This window comes from Hylobates moloch, unplaced genomic scaffold, assembly GCF_009828535.3.
Source record: "Hylobates moloch isolate HMO894 unplaced genomic scaffold, HMol_V3 SCAFFOLD_4, whole genome shotgun sequence".
Taxonomy (NCBI): domain Eukaryota; kingdom Metazoa; phylum Chordata; class Mammalia; order Primates; family Hylobatidae; genus Hylobates; species Hylobates moloch.
This window is the reverse complement of record NW_026652279.1, coordinates 40,227,900-40,247,237: the sequence shown is the minus strand read 5'-3', so window position 1 is coordinate 40,247,237 and position 19,338 is coordinate 40,227,900. Positions and strand designations below refer to the sequence as shown.

At 38.1% G+C, this 19,338-nt stretch overlaps 1 protein-coding gene across 6 annotated transcripts in view; it reads right to left on the bottom strand.

Moving 5' to 3' along the window:
• The window catches only part of POLQ (DNA polymerase theta), a 126,946-nt gene that overhangs the window by 45,920 nt on the left and 61,688 nt on the right, over positions 1-19,338 (bottom strand). For all 6 annotated transcript variants that reach the window (XM_032150061.2, XM_032150060.2, XM_032150065.2 and 3 more), the window contains 4 exons: positions 14,543-17,649; positions 12,177-12,320; positions 10,643-10,839; positions 8,809-9,049 (listed from right to left, as the gene is read on the bottom strand). In XM_032150061.2, the coding sequence (XP_032005952.1) occupies positions 8,809-9,049; positions 10,643-10,839; positions 12,177-12,320; positions 14,543-17,649 (3,689 nt within the window). The remainder of the gene's footprint in view (positions 1-8,808; positions 9,050-10,642; positions 10,840-12,176; positions 12,321-14,542; positions 17,650-19,338) is intronic.

The following is a 19,338-nucleotide window of genomic DNA, read 5'->3' as shown; positions in this document are numbered from 1 at the left end:
TCTAAATAATTTGTGAGTGAAAAAATATATCAGAAATCTAAAAATATCTAGCATGATAAGAATATTATCAGGCCAGGAATAGTGGCTCACAACTGTAATCCCAGCACTTTGGGAGGCAAAGGCAGGAGGACTGCTTGAGGGCAAGAGTTCGAGACCAGGCTGGGCAACATAGCAAGACCCCCATCTCTACCAAAAAAAAAGTGTGTGTGTGTGTGTGTGTGTGTGTGTATACACATCAAAACTGTGGAATACAATAAAAGTAGTGCTTTGAGTAAAATTTACAGCCATATATATTTATATATGTTTTTGTGATACAGATCCTCACTCTATTGCCCAGACTGGAGTACAGTGGCAGAATCTCCGCTCACTGCAACCTTTGCCTCCGGGGTTCAAGTGATTCTCGTGCCTCAGCCTCTCGAGTAGCTGGGATTACAGGTGCATGCGACCACACCCAGCTAATTTTTGTATTTTTAGTACAGACAGGGTTTCACCATGTTGGCCAGGCTGGTCTCAAACTCCTGGCCTCAAGTGATCCACCTGCCTCAGCCTCCCAGAGTGCTGGGATTACAGGCATGAGCCACCACACCCAGCTGCCTTATATTCTTAAGTTAGAAAAGAAAAAAAATAATTTGAGAAGTAATGGTTTTAAGGTCAAAGTTATGAATATTGAAAAATGACAACAAAATAAAGTCAGGGGAACTAGAAAAAATAGATAATATAGATGTGGATAGAAATCAAGGAAACAGAAAACAAAAGTAATAGGAAGAATCAAAGGCAAAGGTTGGTTTGGGAAAACTTCAAGGGACATTAAACAATAATATTATGAAAGAAAAAGAGAATATAACAAATAAACCAGACATGTAAAAAAGAGAGACTCAGCAATAGCTGTATACCAATAAATTTGAAAATTTAGATGAAACATAAATTCTACCAGATGTACAAGGAGGAACTGGTATCATTCCTTCTGAAACTATTCCAATCAATAGAAAAAGAGGGAATCCTCCCTAACACATTTTATGAGGCCAGCATCATCCTGATATCAAAGCCGGGCAGAGACACAACAAAAAAAGGGAATTTTAGACCAATATCCTTGATGAATATTGATGCAAAAAACCTCAATAAAATACTGGCAAACTGAACCCAGCAGCACATTAAAAAGCTTACCCACCAGGATCAAGTGGGCTTTATCCCTGGGATGCAAGGCTGGTTCAACATACGCAAATCAATAAATGTAATCCAGCATATAAACAGAACCAAAGACAAAAACCACATGATTATCTCAATAGATGCAGAAAAGGCCTTTGACAAAACTCAAGAACCATTCATGCTAAAAACGCTCAATAAATTAGGTATTGATGGGACATATCTCAAAATAATAAGAGCTATCTATGACACACCCACAGCCAATATCATACTGAATGGCCAAAACTGGAAGCATTCCCTCTGAAAACTGGCACAAGACAGGGATGCCCTCTCTCACCACTCCTATTCAGCATAGTGCTGGAAGTTCTGGCCAAGGCAATTAGGCAGGAGAAGGAAACAAAGGGTATTCAATTAGGAAAAGAGGAAGTCAAACTGTCCCTGTTTGCAGATGACATGATTGTATATCTAGAAAACCCCATTGTCTCAGCCCAAAATCTCCTTCAGCTGATAAGCAACTTCAGCAAAGTCTCAGGATACAAAATCAATGTACAAAAATCACAAGCATTCTTATACACCAATAACAGACAAACAGAGAGCCAAATCATGAGTGAACTCCCATTCACAATTGCTTCAAAGAGAATAAAATACCTAGGAATCCAACGTACAAGGGACGTGAAGGACCTCTTCAAGGAGAACTACAAACCACTGCTCAACGAAATAAAAGAGGATACAAACAAACGGAAGAACATTCCATGCTCATGGGTTGGAAGAATCAATATGGTGAAAATGGCCATACTGCCCAAGGTAATTTATAGATTCAATGCCATCTCCATCAAGCTACCAATGACTTTCTTCACAGAATTGGAAAAAACTATTTTAAAGTTCATATGGAACCAAAAAAGAGCCTGCATTGCCAAGTCAATCGTAAGCCAAAAGAACAAAGCTGGAGGCATCACACTACCTGACTTCAAACTATACTACAAAGCTACAGTAACCAAAACAGCATGGTACTGGTACCAAAACAGAGATATAGATCAATGGAACACAACAGAGCACTCAGAAATAACACTGCATATCTACAACCATCTGATCTTTGACAAACCTGACAAAAACAAGCAATGGGGAAAGGATTCCCTATTTAATAAATGGTGCTGGGAAAACTGGCTAGCCATATGTAGAAAGCTGAAACTGGATCCCTTCCTTACACCTTATACAAAAATTAATTCAAGATGGATTAAGACTTACATGTTAGACCTAAAACCATAAAAACCCTAGAAGAAAACCTAAGCATTACCATTCAGGACATAGGCATGGGCAAGGACTTCATGTCTAAAACACCAAAAGCAATGGCAACAAAAGCCAAAATTGATAAATGGGATCTAATTAAACTAAAGAGTTTCTGCACAGCAAAAGAAACTACCATCAGAGTGAACAGGCAACCTACAGTATGGGAGAAAATTTTCGCAACCTACTCATCTGACAAAGGGCTAATATCCAGAATCTACAATGAACTCAAACAAATTTACAAGAAAAAAAAAAAACAACCCCATCAAAAAGTGGGCAAAGGACATGAACAGACACTTCTCAAAAGAAGACATTTATGCAGCCAAAAAACACAGGAAAAAATGCTCATCATCACTGGCCATCAGACAAACGCAAATCAAAACCACAATGAGATACCATCTCACACCAGTTAGAATGGTGATCATTAAAAAATCAGGAAACAACAGGTGCTGGAGAGGATGTGGAGAAATAGGAACACTTTTACACTGTTGGTGGGACTGTAAACTAGTTTAACCACTGCGGAAGTCAGTGTGGCGATTCCTCAGGGATCTAGAACTAGAAATACCATTTGACCCAGCCATCCCATTACTGGGTATATACCCAAAGGACTATAAATCATGCTGCTATAAAGACACAAGCACACATATGTTTATTGCGCCACTATTCACAATAGCAAAGACTTGGAACCAACCCAAATGTCCAACAACAATAGACTGGATTAAGAAAATGTGGCACATATCAAAAGAGACAAAGAAGGCCATTACATAATGGTAAAGGGATCAATTCAACAAGAAGAGCTAACTATCCTAAATATATATGCACCCAATACAGAGCACCCAGATTAATAAAGCAAGTCCTGAGTGACCTCCAAAGGGACTTAAACTCCCACACAATAATAATGGGAGATTTTAACACCCCACTGTCAACAGTAGACAGATCAACGAGACAGAAAGTTAACAAGAATATCCAGGAATTGAACTCAGCTCTACACAAAGTGGACCTAATAGACATCTACAGAACTCTCCACCCCAAATCAACAGAATATACATTTTTTTCAGCACCACACCACACCTATTCCAAAATTGACCACATAGTTGGAAGTAAAGCTCTCCTCAGCAAATGTAAAAGAACAGAAATTATAACAAACTGTCTCTCAGACCACAGTGCAATCAAACTAGAACTCAGGATTAAGAAACTCACTCAAAACCGCTCAACTACATGGAAACTGAACAACCTGCTCCTGAATGACTATTGGGTACATAATGAAATGAAGGCAGAAATAAAGATGTTCTTTGAAACCAATGAGAACAAAGACACAACCTACCAGAATCTCTGGGACACGTTCAAAGCAGTGTGTAGAGGGAAATTTATAGCACTAAAGGCCCACAAGAGAAAGCAGGAAAGATCCAAAACTGACACCCTAACATCACAATTAAAAGAACTAGAAAAGCAAGAGCAAACACATTCAAAAGCTAGCAGAAGGCTAGAAATAACTAAAATCAGAGCAGAACTGAAGGAAATAGAGACACAAAAAACCCTTCAAAAAATTAATGAATCCAGGAGCTGGTTTTTTGAAAAGATCAACAAAATTGATAGACCGCTAGCAAGACTAATAAAGAAGAAAAGAGAGAAGAATCAAATAGATGCAATAAAAAATGAAAAAGGGGATATCACCACCAATCCCACAGAAATACAATCTACCATCAGAGAATACTACAAACACCTCTATGCAAATAAACTAGAAAATCTAGAAGAAATGGATAAATTCCTCAACAAATACACCCTCCCAAGACTAAATCAGGAAGAAGTTGAATCTCTGAATAGACCAATAACAGGTTCGAAATTGTGGCAATAATCAATAGCTTACCAACCAAAAAGAGTCCAGGACCTGATGGATTCACAGCTGAATTCTACCAGAGGTACAAGGAGGAACTGGTACCATTCCTTCTGAAACTATTCCAATCGATAGAAAAAGAGGGAATCCTCCCTAACACATTTTATGAAGCCAGCATCGTCCTGATACCAAAACCTGGCAGAGACATAACCAAAAAAGAGAATTTCAGACCAATATCCTTGATGAATATTGATGCAAAAATCCTCAATAAAATACTGGCAAACCGAATCCTGCAGCACATCAAAAAGCTTATCCACCATAATCAAGTGGGCTTCATCCCTGGGATGCAAGGCTGGTTCAACATACACAAATCAATAAATGTAATCCAGCATATAAACAAAACCAAAGACAAAAACCACATGATTATCTCAATAGATGCAGAAAAGGCCTTTGACAAAATTCAACAACCCTTCATGCTAAAAACTCTCAATAAATTAGGTATTGATGGGACGTATCTCAAAATAATAAGAGCTATCTACGACAAACCCACAGCCAATATCATACTGAATGGGCAAAAACTGGAAGCACTCCCTCTGAAAACTGGCACAAGACAGGGATGCCTTCTCTCATCACTCCTATTCAACATAGTGCTGGAAGTTCTGGCCAGAGCAATCAGGCAGGAGAAGGAAATAAAGGGTATTCAATTAGGAAAAGAGGAAGTCAAATTGTCCTTGTTTGCAGATGACATGATTGTATATCTAGAAAACCCCATTGTGTCAGCCCAAAATCTCCTTAAGCTGATTAGCAACTTCAGCAAAGTCTCAGGATACAAAATCAATGTACAAAAATCACAAGCATTCTTGTACACCAATAACAGACAAACAGAGAGCCAAATCATGAGTGAACTCCCATTCACAATTACTTCAAAGAGAATAAAATACCTAGGAATCCAACTTACAAGGGATGTGAAGGACCTCTTCAAGGAGAACTACAAACCACTGCTCAATGAAATCAAAGAGGATACAAACAAATGGAAGAACATTCCATGCTCATGGGTTGGAAGAATCAATATGGTGAAAATGGCCATACTGCCCAAGGTAATTTATAGATTCAATGCCATCCCCATCATGCTACCAATGACTTTCTTCACAGAATTGGAAAAAACTACTTTAAAGTTCATATGGAACCAAAAAAGAGCCCGCATCGCCAAGTCAATCGTAAGCCAAAAGAACAAAGCTGGAGGCATCACACTACCTGACTTCAAACTATACTACAAGGCTACAGTAACCAAAACAGCATGGTAGTGGTACCACAACTGAGACGTAGATCAATGGAACAGAACAGAGCACTCAGAAATGATGCCGCATATCTACAACTATCTGATCTTTGACAAACCTGACAAAAGCAAGAAATAGGGAAAGGATTCCCTATTTAATAAATGGTGCTGGGAAAACTGGCTAGCCATATGTAGAAAGCTGAAACTGGATCCCTTCCTTACACCTTATACAAAAATTAATTCAAGATGGATTAAAGACTTAAATGTTAGACCTAAAACCATTAAAATCCTACAAGAAAACCAAACCTAGGCAATACCATTCAGGACATAGGCGTGGGCAAGGACTTCATGTCTAAAACACCAAAAGCAATGGGAGCAAAGGCCAAAATTGACAAATGGGATCTAATTAAACTAAAGAGCTTCTGCACAGAAAAAGAAACTACCATCAGAGTAAACAGGCAACCTACAGAATGGGAGAAAATTTTCGCAACCTACTCATCTGACAAAGGGCTAATATCCAGAATCTACAATGAACTCAAATAAATTTACAAGAAAAAAAACAAACAACCCCATCAAAAAGTGGGCAAAGGACATGAACAGACACTTCTCAAAAGAAGACATTTATGCAATCAAAAAACACATGAAGAAATGCTCATCATCACTGGCCATCAGAGAAATGCAAATCAAAACCACAATGAGATACCATCTCACACCAGTTAGAATGGCCATCATTAAAAAAGCAGGAAACAACAGGTGCTGGAGAGGATGTGGAGAAATAGGAACACTTTTACACTGTTGGTGGGACTGTAAACTAGTTTAACCATTGCGGAAGTCAGTGTGGCAATTCCTCAGGGATCTAGAACTAGAAATACCATTTGACCCAGCCATCCCATTACTGGGTATATACCCAAAGGACTATAAATCATGCTGCTATAAAGACACATGCACACGTATGTTTATTGCAGCACTATTCACAGTAGCAAAGAGTTGGAACCAACCCAAATGTCCAACAACACTAGACTGGATTAAGAAAATGTGGCACATATACACCATGGAATACTATGCAGCCATAAAAAATGATGAGTTCGTGTCCTTTGTAGGGACATGGATGAAACTGGAAAACATCATTCTCAGTAAACTATCTCAAGGACAAAAAACCAAACACCGCATGTTCTCACTCATAGGTGAGAATTGAACAATGAGAACTCATGGACACAGGAAGGGGAATATCACACTCCGGGGACTGTTGTGGGGTGGGGGGAGGGGGGAGGGACAGCATTAGGAGATATACCTAATGCTAAATGACAAGTTAATGGGTACAGGAAATCAACATGGCACATGGATACATATGTAAAAAACCTGCACATTGTGCACATGTACCCTAAAACCTAAATTGTAATAAAAAAAAAAAAAAGAAAATGTGGCACATATACACCATGGAATACTATGCAGCCATAAAAAATGATGAGTTCATGTCCTTTGTAGGGACATGGATGAAACTGGAAACCATCATTCTCAGTAAACTATCACAAGGACAAAAAACCAAACACCGCATGTTCTCACTCATAGGTGGGAATTGAACAATGAGAACTCATGGACACAGGAAGGGGAACATCACACTCCAGGGGCTGTTGTAGGGTGAGGGGAGGGGGGAGGGATAGCATTAGGAGATATACCTAATGCTAAATGACGAGTTAATGGGTGCAGTACACCAACATGGCACATGTATACATATGTAACAAACCTGCACATTGTGCACATGTACCCTAAAACTTAAAGTATAATAATAAAAAATAAATAAATAAATAAATAAAAATAAAGTATATAGGATGGGAATGTCACAGTGGAGTAATAAAAAGAAAAAAAGATTTGGAAAAAATGTATATATATAGCTTACCAAATATATCAAAATAAATAACTGAATAATCTTACAGTTATTAAAGAAATCAAAGTTGTAGTTAAAATATCTTTCTATATCAGATAAGAATACCTCCTGGCTAACAGAAAAATTTTAAAAATAAAACATATCTATATCTCTTTCTACGAAGAAATAATTATATTCAAACTAAATCTGATAGCTGTCCACATTCTCTCCAAAAACTTCCCTTATCTCAATGCACTTCAATTCTTGAATTCTATGAATAAGAAAGCATTAACACTGTACAAAAATGCATTTAATACCTCCTAACCACCCCTTTTTTTTTTGAGATGGGGTCTCACTATGTAGTCCAGGCTGGTCTCGAACTTCTGGGCTCCAGTGATCCTCCCACCTTAGACTCCTGAGTAGCTGGGACTACAGGCAGGAGCCACTGAGCTAGGCTAGCCATACATTTTTGAAAGTGCAGAAAAAAAAAGGAGCTTTCAAAAGCACACTGAAACTGTGAAAGTTAAAAATTATAATAATCAACTAACATAATAAGCACCTGCTCTGTGACAAACACTGCCCATATTCACTATCTTATTTAATCCTTAGAACAACTTTATAAGAACCAGACTTACAGTTTCAGTAGTTTGCCCAAAGTCCCTCAGCTCATAAGTGGATAGCCCAGATCCAAACCCTAGTCTGTATGAATTCATCCATCTATTTTCTAGTACCTATTGATTAGTCAATAAATTCGGTCACTCCTCACAATGAAGCCAAATTTGTTCTACTTCACATCTCTACCATAAGCATCCCTTAAGCTCTCTGTAGTCAGGGTGCTCGATCTGGGCCAGCAGATAACAATGACAATAAATTCATGTTAGTTGTCATGAGGGAAAAAAGAGACTCTCATGATTATCCCTTGCCATGAAAAAACATCTGTTTGTTAATAGTTCCAAAAAGAAAAGAGTTAACTTTCTGAAATCCATTAAGGATGTCTTCTAAGTGTGAAAAAAAATCCTTTGATAAAGTTCAAATACAAAATTAGCAACAACTGCATAAATGCAATTTTGTAATTCTCTTCTTCACACAAGGGCCAGAAATCAGCAATTACGGCCAAACTAACATTAGATGCATGTTTTTGTAAAGTGTTATTGGAAGACAGCCATTTGTTTTGCTCTTGTCTACAGCTGCTCTTTTGCTACAATGGCAGACTTGAGTATTTGTGATAGAGATTGTTTAGTTTACAAAGCCAAAAATATTTACTCTCTGGCCTTTTATAGAAAAAAAGCACTAGACAATCCAAAGGTAGGATTTGCATAAATGTGTAATTTACCCATTTTTGATAAAGAGTGGCTAAATCTCTATCTCTAATCTATAACATAAAAATGTCAGAAACTTGGTTTTTACCTTGAAGGTTTTCCTTCTGCAACAAAGAGTTGAGCTGATTCATAGAGTTGAAGATCAGAATGGACTCCACAGATGCTCTGTATCGCCCAGAATGCTCACTGCCAGCATTTAGCCCCAGGCTTTGAATCCCTTGGCTGGTCTCCATCCCTTCTAGGAGTGGAAGCTCATGAGGAAGAAAACTGGTAACTATGCTATGAAGAGTCGGCTCCTGAGAATCTGGATCTAGTAACCAGCATGCCACCTGAATGGGATAGCAATGAGAATATTTTCCTGATTTTTTTCAAAGACACTTTTGTACCTCTAAATGAAAAAGGAAAAAAAGAAAGCTCATTTCTAACCTCACTTAGTTTCATTTAATATTTATTCAGTGGTCTTCCCAGGAAAGAATGAAAGAATAATTGTAACAGGACTCATTTTTGGTAGCAACAACAGCAGTAGCTTTCAAAGAAAGAAAAGTTGTAACTATTCCATTACTACAATGCTCAGGCCGATCCAGTTTAGCAGTAGGCTTGAAAAACAAGTGTGTCTCAGCAAACTCAAACCATGTGTCTGAAAATGAAGATGGACTCCTCCAAGAAGGCTAACATATTTTAAGGATAATTTGGGCTAAGCTACTGTAATAAAGATGGGCCTGTGAGGTTTTAGGTATATTTAGTTCCTTCATCATCAAAAGAAGTGAGGTGCCAGGCGCGGTGGCTGATGCCTGTAATCCCAGCACTTTGGGAGACTGAGGCGGGTTTATCACCTGAGGTCAGAAGTTCAAGACTAGCCTGATCAACATGGTGAAACCCTGTCTCTACTAAATATACAAAAAATTAGCTGGGCATGGTGGTGGGCACCTGTAATCCCAGCTACTCAGGAGGCTGAGGGAAGAGAATCGCTTGAACCTGGGAGGTGGAGGTCACAGTAAGCCGAGATCGCACCACTGCGCTCCAGCCTGCGCAACAAGAGCAAAACTTCATCTCAAAAAAAAAAAAAAAAAAAAAAAGAGGCATAAATGTTTTACCATTAAAAGTTTATATCCAGAGTTTCAAGAAGCCTCTAGACTTTCCCCTCAGAATGGGGGGTCTGTCACCAGAACCATCCAATTATTCATTTGATTGCTATTTCCAACTTCCTCATGAGACTAGGAGTCCTGTAGTTTCTAATACTAGATCAGGCAGATCATTAACTGGATTAGAATAAGGAATCTAAGCCCTGTTCATAATTCTGACAATTACTTTACTATATGACTCAATTATTTCTTTTGTAGGTTAAGAATAAAGTTTTATAGGGGAATATTGAATGAAATAGTCTGATGTAAAAGTTAACATGTTTCTTAACTGAGTCATCACTATGAAGAGTGCATCATACTTTGCTATTATAAAGGAAAGTTCTCAGGAGCCAGTAAGGGGATTTGCCTCTATGCTAAATGGCCACTAACTACAATCCTTTTTGACATCTTATTCACACTCTTTTCCAATTTTCTGCCTCCACCCTCATGAATATTTAAGACCTCCTGCTACCATACACCTAAATCTGTTCTCATTTCACTTCCAATTTACTATTAGACAGAAAACTTAGGACTTATGACCCAAATTAAAATTTTTAAAAAATCTCTGAGGAAAGACATAAACTCTTTAGGGCTCCAAATTTGTGACATCTCTGTTTTTATCTACACAGAGATATTTGGTGCATGATATTCTATTCTGGGTAAATGAGATTATTGAACAAAGAAGTGACTACTCTAAAATACTTAAGCTGTATTATTGACGCTAAGGAAATACCAAGTCATTTAACAATTAACACTAAAAATGTTGTTTTAAGTATATAAAAATTAAATAAGACATAGAACCTTAGGATCTTCATAACTTTGCTCCAAGGAGATGCCACAAGAAAGAAGAAGAATTTTATAGCTCTGGATGAAGTCATAGATGACAACCGAACGTTCTTTATCAGATTCCTTTCGCAAGCAAGATTGAAGGTTCCACATCCTGTCTTTCAAAGTCAGGCTTGGATCTAAAGAAGGTGGAACCAAACTGGCACTAATTTCTTTAAAAAAAAAAAGGAAAAAACATTTTTAAGGCAAAAATCAAAAATTACATGCATTCATTTGAAGCAGCAATCTTTAGTAGAAAGACTGAAAAAGACTCAGAAGCCTAAGGGTCTGGTTCCATGTAACGAGTAATTCAGCATCTTATCCAGGTCATATCAGCTATGTAAACGAAATGCGTCATAATCGAAAAATTATGACTTAGGCTAGAAGATTTTTAATGCTCTACTTAATTAGGTGGGAGAAAATATTAAACATTAATACTTCTAAAAACAAAATTACATTTCCCAAAATGAGGAGTTAAAGACAGGAAAAGTATTTGGAAATAAATTTTAAAGAGAGATTTAGTATGAACAGATATTATTCTATCCAAAATAAAAAAAAAGCTTAAGTAACTACTCACCCCAACATATTTTCCTGCAAAACAACTGAAAATATTTCATGCTCACTAAGGAACAGACACTATACAGCATCCTTTAAAATGTTTCCTTATTAATTTTGCTCCTGTCCAAAACCAACCTATCAGCTGGGGTATCCAACAACCACAGTCAGATCACAGGGTATTTCCAGATTACATCCTTTCCACTCCAAAGACTTCTCCAAAGTTTATATGATTCGACTACTATAGATCTCTAGCTCAACATGCCCTCTAGATGAGTTTCAGACCCATTCAATGGGAGGACAGAAGACTGAAAATAAACTGCCATCGTTTAGTCTTCAAAAGCAAACCCTAAAGGTGGCAAGAGAGTCCCTGAGGCTTCACTGCCCCCTCAGAGGAAAAACCCATAGCATGAATAGCCTCGTGTGACAGGCAGGGAGAAGTGAGGAAGTGCTTCTTAAAACATTAATTCTAGTTAATATATGCAATAATGTACATGCCAGCTGCTCTCCAAAAAATTACAATTTTTGCCAGCCACAGTGGCTCACGCCTGTAATCCCAACACTCTGGGAGGCCAAAGCGGGTGGATCACCTGAGGTAAGGAGTTCAAGACCAGCCTGACCAACATGGTAAAACCCTGTCTCTACTAAAAAAATACAAAATTAGCCGGCACAGTGGCACATGCTTGTAATAGCAGCTACTTGGGAGGCTGAGGCAGGAGAATCACTTGAACCCAGGAGGTGAAGGTTGTAGTGAGCCAAGATCATGCCATTGCACTCCAGCCCGGGAAAAAGAGTGACATTCTGTCTCAAAAAAAAAAAAGGAAAAAAAAAAAATTTAAACTCTAAAAATAAATCCTAGGTAAGTATCAGGAAATTATTCTCAAAATATAACGTCACTACCCTAATGGATGTTACACTAATTACATAGTGACTTAGCCAAATACTCATTACTTACCAGAATGCTTTTGTTCCTTCTGCAATGAAAAATAATAGGCATCCCTTCCACCCCAGCATACTGCCAGTCCAACCACCAAGATGTCATCACAACCTTTAATAGGAAATCCATCATCTCTAATAGGAACTTCCTGAGGTGAGCTAGCTAAGTAAAACAAAGTGAAATAGTTAAAAATCTCTAAAAATAAAGACATTATATAAATTGTTAAAACAATTATAATAAAAAACCTAACTTTGATAGGCAAAATTTCCAGATCTTAAAATATGCATTTGGACAGTCATTTTAAGTATAAGTAAGATCTTTCCAGGCTTCCCATCAATTAAGATAACTGTCACTATGAAAAAGCTACCAAAGATTTGTTAAAATAAATCTATAATGATTAACTTCAAGAAAGGGAGGCTGCATTTCAAATTTTATAACTCAAACAAAAATACAGATCATTTGTATACTACAAATATTTTGCAGCAAATTCAGCAATTCTTAGCTAAGAAACTCCAGAAAAATAAAGACTATTATTCCTTAGTGAAGAAGCATAATTTTGTATCTAGAGTCAATATTTTTTCCTAAAATAATGTATCTCCAATTTTATAAAGGTCAAGAATCAATCTGTCTTATTGATAATTATATCCCTAGTAGCAGGAAAACAACTGGCACATAGGAAATTAGTACATATTTATTAAATTTAGGTGAACTTTTTCATCCCTCTAGCCACTATTATATAGCTTGATACAGAAAATGTGCTCAATTTTGTTTGTTGCATCAAAAATGCAAAGTGCTATTCAACACTAAAAGTACATAAAAGTTGTGGTAAACACATCTGCTCCATGAATTGAAAATCAGACAAATACTCAAACCTTTATGAACAAATTAATTCATAAAATAGCAAGGTTTAATCAATCTAATCAAACACCTGATTTCCACAGCAGGTTGTCAAGCTGACTACAACTGGTCCCCACAATCCAAAAGGCAGAGTTCATGCAATAAGACAGGAATATACATAGCCTTACTTGACCAAAAGGTTCAACTCTCTCAAAACCTGGAATAGCTCCGCAAGGTTTCGGAAGCAACATTTCAGTATACAATTCATGACTATCAACGGAGGTGTAATTTCTACTCAAGATAAATCTTGGAAAATGTAGCTAATGTACACTGTGAAGAACAAAGTTCCTATTAGCAATGTACTTTTGTAATTACATAAGAAAACAAGGATATTACAATTTAATAGAAAATAATTTATGAGGCCAGGCATGGTGGCTCACGCCTGTAAGCCCAGCACTTTGGGAGGCCGAGGAGGGTGGATCACGAGGTCAGGGGATCGAGACCATCCTGGCTAACACGGTGAAACCCCATCTCTACTAAAACACAAAAAAAAATTAAAAATTAGCTGGGCGTGGTGGCATGCGCCTGTAGTCCCAGTTACTCAGGAGGCTGAGGCAGGAGAATTGCTTGAACCCAAGAGGCAGAGGTTGCAGTGAGCCGAGATTACGCCACTGCACTCCAGCCTGGCCAACAGCGAGATTCTGTCTAAAATAATAATAATAATAATAAAAATAATAATAATTGCTTGAACCCAAGAGGCAGAGGTTGCAGTGAGCCGAGATCACGCCACTGCACTCCAGCCTGGCCAACAGCGAGATTCTGTCTAAAATAATAATAATAATAATAATAATAATAATAATTCATGAGCCTGGGAGCAGTGGCTCATGCCAGTAATCCCAGCACTTTGAGAGGCCAACACAGGTGGATCACTTGAGGTCCGGAGTTTGAGACCACCCTGGACAACACGGTGAAACCCCACCTCTACTAAAAATACAAAAATTAGCTGGGCATGGTGCACATGCCTGTACTTCTAGCTACTTGGGAGGCTGAGGCAGGAGAATCACTTGAACTCAGAAGGTGGAGGTTGCAGTAAGCGAAGATCAAGATCACGCCACTGCACTCCAGCCTGGGCAACTGAACAAGACAAAGAAAGAGGAAAGAGAGAAAGAAAGAAAAGAAAGAAAGGAGAAAAATTAAAAAAAGAAAAGAATTCATGAGCACTGATGATTAATAAAAACCATTATGTTACAACATTAATATACCATAAAAGAAATGTCACACTCATATTCAAAATATATATTATCTTTATTTTTGTAAACTTTTATTCTAATATATATTACATGCACCTCTTATACTGGAGGGCAACTACCATTAATTAATTTAGGTATGCTGAGTAAATAAGCCTGTTCTACACATAAATCCACAGAGGATACATACTACAATTTGAATAGATTATATTTAATATCTAACATTGAGAAATCTAACTCTTACCTCAGTGTACTAAGTAGTTTACAAATATGAAAAAATAAAATTAAAAAAATTCTTACCTTGCTTAAACCTACTGCCAATATTAGCAGTTTTAGAAGATGTCAAACTTCTAATCTTTTCACAAGCCAGTGAGATGGAAAATTGCTTTTTGCACCGCCACTCCTTAATGAATGTTTGAAAAAGACTTTGATCACTTGCTACATCAATAATGGCCAAACTTTCTGAACTGCTTGAGACTGGAGTTAACTGTAATCCATCCTGTGATAACTGAAGTGAAAAGCTTGTGTCACTAATAGAGCTGTTGTCTTTGAACCCATTTCTACTCTCTGGATTTAAATCGTGGTTTTTAATATCTGAAGGTGAGCCAAATAAATTACTTTCACCAGGTTGTAAAACATTATTAGTTTTCCAAAGGTTTACAGGTGTTTCAAGAATCCCTGGAAATGTCAGCTTAGAAGCAGATGTTGGAATGGGTGTAGGAGGAATGAGACCATTATCATCAACTATATCACTTTCTTTACGAGGTAAGAGGGATGAGGTTTCATCATGATTGGCATTGTTTTCTAGCATCTCAATCTTGCTTTTTACTTCATTATTAGAATAAAATGAAATTCCCTGCACTTGGTTTGTCTCCAAGTTTGAAATAACTTCTTGTTCTTCATTTAACTCTGTATTTTTTCCATTCAAACTAGACAAGTTTGTAGTCATTGATTTTAGCTTTTCATCTTCTAGAGGACTGGATACTTTATCTAAAATCCTTTGCAGTCCTGGACTTAGATCAAATGATGCCCCTGACCATATGAATGAATTATTTTGCCTGGACCTAGTTAATTTTGATTTTTCAGCCCTTTCATCTTGATCTCCTCCATCTTGATCACCTTGGTGGTGCTCATCAAGTACTGGATCACTTAGTTCTAATGCTCTAGGAGATACTACAGTATGATTCTTCTCTTGGACAGGAAATATATCCACATTGTCCAAAGCTTCAACCATCTGAACAGAATCCATTTCTGAAAATATAATAGATTCATCATTGGAAAAAGTCAACTGCTGGCGGCTATCTTGATTCTCATTTACATTTGGTTTTTTAATTAGGTCTTCTTGTTGTAGACACAGAGAATCACTAAAATGGTTTGTTACTTCTGAAGGAAGGGGTTCTTTCGTTTGCACATCAGGTAATTGTTCTTTTACTAGATAGTCATCACTGAAACTATCAAATAGTAAACTATCACTCATATTCAAACTTGTTTCAGGAACTAGAAGACATTCTCCTTCTAGACCAGTGGGAGTTCTCTTTTGAGGAATCAGAGGTATAACTGGTTTCACAGTTTCTTGTGTTTGATAACCTTGAAGAAAACTATTTAATTGAGAATCAGTAACAGAAAGTTCATTCTTTTTAAAACAGAGACCATTTTCCTCCAGTAGTATTGGATAATGGAAAATCGGGCTTTCTGGAGTCAGGATATCAACCCCATGTGAATCAGTGCTTTGTTTCATAGTACCTACAGTCTTAAGGTCCAGATGATCTATCTTAGTCGCTCCTAGAGGATGCTGTTCAGCAGGAAAAGGAATGTGACACTCCTTCTGAAAAGAGTTCATCGAGTTCTGTTGGACTAAGCTCTTCTGCATTACCCCTGCTGCCAGGTTGGTGTCTTTTGCTCCTAGTTTGGCATTTTCAGTTGCCATCTGTTGTATTATTTTCTCTGACTGAGTATCCAGGTAGAAACTATCTTCAAAATCACAGAGGACTAAACCTAAGTCAGAAACATGACTATTTTTAGTTTTGTTTGTTGTATAAGTACCTGTTTTTTCTTGTAGTCTAGAAATATTTAGAAAATTCTCATGCTGGCCTCCTGATTTGCTAAATGCTCCAGTTGATGGAAGTACTTCACTGGGTATTGCAGTTCTGCTTATATCATCTCCTAATGCCTGAAAATGACTTGGTTTATTTTCCTCTGTATTAAACTTTATCCTTTCACAATTAATAGTAACATTTGAGTCTCTATTTATGTAACTACTGACTGCTTCACAGGGCATTTGTCTCTCTATTATATTTTTCTGTTTGGTAAAAGTGCTTGTCTGTTCATGAGATTGCTTTCGTGGGTACTGGTTAATTGGATGGGTGTTATGGTGTTTCACATAAACATTCTGGTTTTTTGAACCATTTTGTATCAGCACTTCATTTATTTTTTCTGCCTCAACAGCTACTCCTCTGCCCTTTTCACAAACCACACTAGTGGCCTGACAAGTCACATTTTTACTCTGAGATCCTGTGACAATAGGTTCCACAAAATTATCATTAGTTAGTGTTATATTCCATGAACAATTTTGCTTTATTTGTAATGGGAATGATGTTTTATTATCTTTTTCCTTACCACTCAGAGATACATTTTTAGCAAATGGCCCTGAATTTCTAAATTCCGTTTTCTTCTCATCTAAGGTAAATGGGTCTTCACAAAGACTAGGATTAGACAGAGTCTGTCCTTGTAAATGGATTCTACACACTCCAGAGTCCTTCAGGGGGTTGCTGTCCCTAGATCGCTTTAGATGCTTTCTATGTTTCCAAGATAGAAAACTTCTGCTCATCTTTTCTGAGTTGAAATTCAAAGGTGCCTTTTTTGTTTTCTGTGAAAAAGTCTGAACAACTTTCTTATTGCTTGTTTTCCCCTCATTCTGAGAGGCTCCTGGCTTCTCTTTATTTATATCCAAAGAGGCCCGTTTTCTTGCTCTGAAAATGGAACATCTCTGATGTTCTTGATTCCCATTCTGGAAATTACCATTAAAGGAACTTGTATGCTCTCTACTTTTATTTAAGTCTTGCACTATATTTGGTGAATGCTTAATATAAGAATCACTAAATATGGTGTTACTTTTGTTCTTTGATGATACTTTTTTATAAGAACTCTTAGTTTGGGATATAAATGTGTGTTCCTTTACTTCGCACTCACTATGAGTCAATGAGCATGTACTAGAATGTAACAGGGCACATGGATTCCATTGCACTCCCATTTCAACTAAGTCCTGTTGCAGAATCATTCTGGCTTCTTCCACTATAAGGGCTGCTGCTTCCCTTTCAGTTAAACCTTTTCTGCCAGTCACCCAGATAGTTCGCATATTCCGACGTTCTTCAACTGCCTCCTCTTCCTCATCCACTGCCTTCCGGACACTACACAAGGAGATGGGAAAAGACAGAAATGAATTCATTCATTCATAAGGCAAATATTTATTAAACATGCAATCTGAGCTGTTCTAGGAACTGAAAAAATAACAATGAAGAAGAGACAGAAATGTATCTGCTCTCATGGCACATTCTAGCTGGGGAATTCAGAAAATAAACGAAAGTTTAAAATGCATTCTATATTACCTGGTGATAAGAGTTGTATACAAAAATGAGGCACCAGAAAGGGGTGGGTGGTTCTGTAGTTTTTAAACGGCATAATAAAGGAAGGCTTTGCTAAGACAGATTATTTAAGTAGAAGCCTTTAAAAAAGTGAAAGCCATGAAACTTCCATTGAAAAACATCCAGCCCGGCGCGGTAGCTCATGCTCGTAATCCCAGCACTTTGGGAGACTGAGGAAGGCGAATCACTTGAGGCAAGGAGTTCGAGACCAGCCTGGCCAACATGGTGAAACACTGTCTCTACTAAAAATACAAAAAATCAGCCGGGCATGGTAGCGGGTACCTGTAATTCCAGCTGCTTGGGAGGCTGAGGCATGAGAATTGCTCGAACCCAGGAGGCGTTACAGTGAGACAAGATCATGCCACTGCACTCCAGCCAAGGAGACAGAGCAGGACCCTGTTTCATTAAAAAAATTTTTTAAAAGGCTGTGTGCACTGGTTCATGCCTGTAATCCCAGCACTTTGGGAGGCCAAGGTGGGTAGATCACCTGAGGTCAGGAGTTCAAGACCAGCCTGACCAATATGGTAAAACTCTTTCTCTACTAAAAACACAAAAATTGGCCGGGTGTGGCGGCATGTGCCTGTAGTCCCAGCTACTTGGGAGGCTAAGACAGGAGAATTGCTTGAACCCAGGAGGCAGAGGTTGCAGTGAGCCGAGATCACGCCATTGCACTCCAGAGTGACAGAGCGAGACTGTCACACACAAAAAAAAAGACAAGAAAGAAAACAAATCCTTCTGTACAATACACAATATAAACTCTGGGCAAAATATATGAAGGGACTAGAAAATGAACAAAAGAGTAAAAATTGGAGGGGGGTTGAGACTTGGAAGAAAGAAATGGCAGTGGGTGAATTTTCACTTTTTACCTGAAGGCAGGGCCCAGTCAGCACCCTGTAGGTTGGCTAAAAACTTAGATAAAAACCTGGAGTTCACTGATTGACAGAAGTCAGAAGAGAGTTAAGAGTAACTACATTAATTGGAAATTTAAGGCAGTCTAGAACAGATAACTAGAGAAGAACAACTCGTAATTCTTCATATAAACTCTGCCCAAATCTCTGACTGACCTCTAAACCGTGCAAGTGTGGACAGATTTCAAGTGGCCAGTTAAAAGTCTAAACCAGGGGTCCTCAACCCCCCGAGATGCAGACCAGTACCAGTCCATGGCCTGTTAGGAACTGGGCCGCACAGCAGGAGGTGAGCTACAGGCAAGGGAGCACTGCTGCCTGAGCTCCGCCTCCTGTCAGATCAGCTGCAGCAAACCCTATTGTGAACTGTACATGCAAGGAATCTAGGTTGCATGCTCCTTATGAGAATCTAATTGTTTTGTTTCATCCTAAAACCAAACCATCTCCCCCACCCCCTACCCCCACCTCCACCTCCGGTCTGTGGAAAATTGTCTTCCATGGGCAAGAGATATGCAAGAGCAAAGAGGATAGTAAAATACTATACCCCACC